This window comes from Procambarus clarkii, chromosome 46 (genome assembly GCF_040958095.1).
Source record: "Procambarus clarkii isolate CNS0578487 chromosome 46, FALCON_Pclarkii_2.0, whole genome shotgun sequence".
Taxonomy (NCBI): Eukaryota; Metazoa; Arthropoda; class Malacostraca; order Decapoda; family Cambaridae; genus Procambarus; species Procambarus clarkii.
This window is the reverse complement of record NC_091195.1, coordinates 33,837,657-33,842,208: the sequence shown is the minus strand read 5'-3', so window position 1 is coordinate 33,842,208 and position 4,552 is coordinate 33,837,657. Positions and strand designations below refer to the sequence as shown.

At 56.3% G+C, this 4,552-nt stretch overlaps 1 protein-coding gene across 1 annotated transcript; it reads left to right on the top strand.

Moving 5' to 3' along the window:
• The first annotated feature begins 3,771 nt into the window (after positions 1-3,771).
• LOC138350600 (uncharacterized) lies at positions 3,772-4,347 on the top strand. Its single transcript, XM_069301626.1, has one exon. It carries the CDS (start codon positions 3,772-3,774, stop codon positions 4,345-4,347), a length of 576 nt encoding a protein of 191 aa, XP_069157727.1.
• The last annotated feature ends 205 nt before the right edge of the window (positions 4,348-4,552 follow it).

Below are 4,552 nucleotides of genomic sequence, written 5' to 3'. Positions count from 1 at the left end.
CCACGAGCATAGGGTCCCCACGAGCATAGGTGCCCCACGAGCATAGGTGCCCCACGAGCATAGGGTCCCCACGAGCATAGGGGCCCCATGAGCACAGGGCCCCTCGAGCATAGGGGCCTCACGAGCATAGGGGCAGCACAAGCATAGGGGCAAAACGAGCATAGGGGCCCCACGAGCATAGGTGCTCTACGATCATAGGGGCCCCACGAGCATAGGTGCCCTACGAGCACAGGGGCCCCATGAGCATAGGGGCCCCTACGAGCACAGGGTCCCCACGAGCATAGGGGCCCCACGAGCATAGGTGCTCCACGAGCATAGGGTCCCCACGAGCATAGGGGCCCCATGAGCACAGGGGCCCTTCGAGCATAGGGGCCCCACGAGCATAGGGGCAGCACAAGCATAGGGGCCCTACGAGCATAGGGGCCCCCACGAGCATAGGTGCCCTACGAGCATAGGGGCCCTACAAGCATAGGTCCCCCACGAGCATAGTGGCCCCACGAGCATAGGGTGCCCACGAGCATACGGGCCTCACGAGCATATGGGCCCCACGAGCATAGGGGCCCTACGAGCATAGGTCCCCCACGAGCATAGTTGCCCCACGAGCATAGGGGCCCCACGAGCATAGGTGCCTCACGAGCATAGGGGCTCCACGAGCATAGGGGCCCCACGAACATAGTGGCCCCACGAGCATACGGGCCCCACGAGCATAAGGGCCCCACGAGCATAGGGTCCCTACGAGCACAGGGGCCCCACGAGCATAGGGTCCCCCACGAGCATAGGGGCCCCACGAGCATAGAGGCCCCACGAGCACAGGGGCCCCACGAGCATAGGGGCTCCACGAGCATAGGGGCCCCACGAGCACATGGGCCCCTCGAGCATAGGGGCCCTACGAGCATAGGGGCAGCACAAGCATAGGGGCCCAACGAGCATAGGGGCCCCACGAGCATAGGGGCCCACGACCATATGGTCCCCACGAGCATAGGGGTACCACGAGCATAGGGTCTCCACGAGCATAGGGTCTCCACGAGCATAGGGTCTCCACGAGCATAAGGGCCCCCACGAGCATAGGTACCCTACGAGCATAGGTGCCCCCTCGAGCATAAGGGCCCCTCGAGGATAGGGGCCCTATGACCATAGGGGTCCCACGAGCATTGGGCCACGACGAGCATACGTGCCCCACGAGCATAGGGTCCCCACGAGCATAGGGGTACCACGAGCATAGGGTCCCCACGAGCATAGGGGCCTCAAGAGCATAGGACCCCACGAGCATAGGGTCCTCACGAGCATACGGGCCCCACGAGCATAGGGGCCCTACGAGCATAGGGCCCCCACGAGCATACGTGCCCCACGAGCATAGGTTCCTCACGAGCATAGGGGCCCCACGAGCATAGGAGCCCCACGAGCATAGGGCCCCAAAAGCATAGGTGCCCGACGAGCATAGGGGCCCCACAAGCATAGGGCCCCCACGAGCATAGGGTGTCCACGAGCATAGGGGCCCACGAGCATAGGGTCCTCATGAGCATAGGGGCCCCACGAGCATAGGAGCCCCACGAGCATAGGGCCCCAAAAGCATAGGGGCCCGACGAGCATAGGGGCACCACAAGCATAGGGGCCCCACGAGCATTGGGGCTCCACGAGCATAGGGGCCCGACGAGCATAGGGTCCCCACGAACATAGGGGCCCCACGAGCATAGGGACCCCACGAGCATAGGGTCCCCACGAACATAGGGGCCCCACGAGCATAGGGACCCCACGAGCATAGGGTCCCCACGAACATAGGGGCCCCACGAGCATAGGGGCCTCTACGTGCATAGGGGCCTCACGAGCATAGGGGCCCCCACGAGCCTAGGGTCCCCACGAGCCTAGGGGCCCCACGAGCATAGGGCCTTACGAGCATAGGGGGCCCACGAAAATAGGGGCCCCACGAGCATAGGGTCCCCACGAGCATAGGGGCACCACAAGCATAGGGGCCCCACGAGCATTGGGGCTCCACGAGCATAGGGGCCCGACGAGCATAGGGTCCCCACGAACATAGGGGCCCCACGAGCATAGGGACCCCACGAGCATAGGGTCCCCACGAACATAGGGGCCCCACGAGCATAGGGACCCCACGAGCATAGGGTCCCCACGAACATAGGGGCCCCACGAGCATAGGGGCCTCTACGTGCATAGGGGCCTCACGAGCATAGGGGCCCCCACGAGCCTAGGGTCCCCACGAGCCTAGGGGCCCCACGAGCATAGGGCCTTACGAGCATAGGGGGCCCACGAAAATAGGGGCCCCACGAGCATAGGGTCCCCACGAGCATAGGGGCCCCCATGAGCATAGGGGCCCCCACGAACATAGGGACCCCACGAGCACAGGGGCCCCAAGAGCATAGGGGGCCCACAAGCATAGAGGCCCCACGAGCATAGGGGCCTCCACGAGCATAGAGGCCCCTCGAGCATAGGGGCCCCACGAGCATAGGGGCCCCACGAGCATACGGGCCCCACGAGCATAGGTGCCCCACGAGCATAGGGTCCCCACGAGCATAGAGGCCCCACGAGCATAGGGTCTCCATAAGCATAGGGTCCCCACGAGCATATGGGCCGCACGAGCATAGGGACCCCACGAGCATATTGGACTACGAGCATAGGGTCCCCACGAGCATAGGGACCCCACGAGTATAGGGGACTACGAGCATAGGGTCCCCACGAGCATTGGGGCCCCACGATCATGGGGGCCCCTACGAGCACAGGGGCCCCACGAGCATAAGGGCCACACGAGCATTAGGGCCCATGAGCATGGGGCCACACGAGCATAGGGGCCCCACGAGCATAGAGGCCCCACGAGCATAGGGGCCCCACGAGTATAGGGGCCCCACGAGCATAGGGGGCCCCACGAGCATAGGGTCCCCACGAGCATAGGGGCTCCCCGAGCATAGGGGCCCCACGAGCATAGGGGCCCCACGAGCATAGGGGCCCCACGAGCATAGGGGCCCCACGAGCATAGGACATGTTCATTATGGAAGCAGACTGTTTAAATATTTAGGTCTTGTTGCAAGCACACTTATATAAGTTAACCCAACATCCTGGTGTGGGACTAAATATTATATATTTAAGATATATTTCCAGGTGAATAAACCTTTCAGCTGAAATGAAACGTAATGTTTTGAGTGGAGCACAGAAGAGGAAGAGGAAGAGAGCTGCAGAGAAGAAGGAGAACATTGGAAAACTTCCAAAACTATCATCGTGGCTCAACACAGGTGCAATGACAGCCACTCAAACCATTCCTTCAGATATAGCATCCACATCAGCATCCACTTCTGCAGTGTCAGCCACTAGTACTCTTCCTTCAGATATAACATCCACATCAGCATCCACTCCTGCAGTGTCAGCCACTAGTACTCTTCCTTCAGATATAACATCCACATCTACATCCATTCCTGCAATGTCAGCCACTAGTACTCTTCCTTCAGATATAGCATCCACATCAGCATCCACTCCTGCAGTGTCAGCCACTAGTACTCTTCCTTCAGATATAACATCCACATCTACATCCATTCCTGCAACCATCATCCAGTTTCAGCAGACATGCCATCATTGCTTGTTGCTGTTGCTGGTGACATTTTACAAGAGGAAATACCCAAAGCTGTAACAGTAAAGGAGTTTGTAATCCGAGAGACAGATCCGGGACTGTGGAACATTAATGATACTAACACAATAGATTACTGGATTCGTAGTGGGCCCTCATCATGTTAGAATCATAATAGCAACCTTACAAACTCAAGCAGAATGTATAAAACAGCTGGAGCAGAGAATATGAGGGAAAGGTATTTATCAAACAATGTGTTCAAACGTGAACTGCGGAATAGCGAGTATGTAAAACGTGAACGGCTACTTTATTCACCATCCCAAGGTCGTTTGTACGCCTTTGTATGTCGCCTATTGTCCAAGAAAGAATCTACCTTTGCTACAATGGGGTTCAGTGACTGGAAGTCCAGCAATGTTACTGTAGAACATAAAATTGGAGAAGAACATCGAAAGTGTATGACAGCATATATGATAAGGCATAAAGAAACTGGAAGTGAAGATTCTTTATTGCTTGAGCAACATGGCTCAGAGCAGGAATATTGCCATAAAGTGTTGACACGTGTGGTTTCTGTAATTCGCTTTCTTGCCTCAAGAGGTTTGGCATTTTGTGGAGAAAATCAGATTATTGGGTCAGCAAAAAATGGCAACTATTTAGGTATACTGGAGCTGCTGAGTGAGTTTGATCCTTTCCTGGAAGAAAATCTCAAAATGTATGGAAATCCTGGAAAAGGAAATCCGTCATATTTATCTGCAAATAGTTGTGAAGAATTTATTTAATTAATTGGACAACTGGTTTTTTGCACTATTCTTGAATAAGTAAATGAGTCAAAGTATTATTGGTTAAGTGAACATTCCACTCCAGACATCTCGCACACAGATCAACTGACATTTACTGTCTGATACATTAAAGGCTGGGAGTCTGTGGAACGTTTCTTGATGTTCATCTCCATCTTTTCTCACGGAGCAAAGGATCTAACAGACA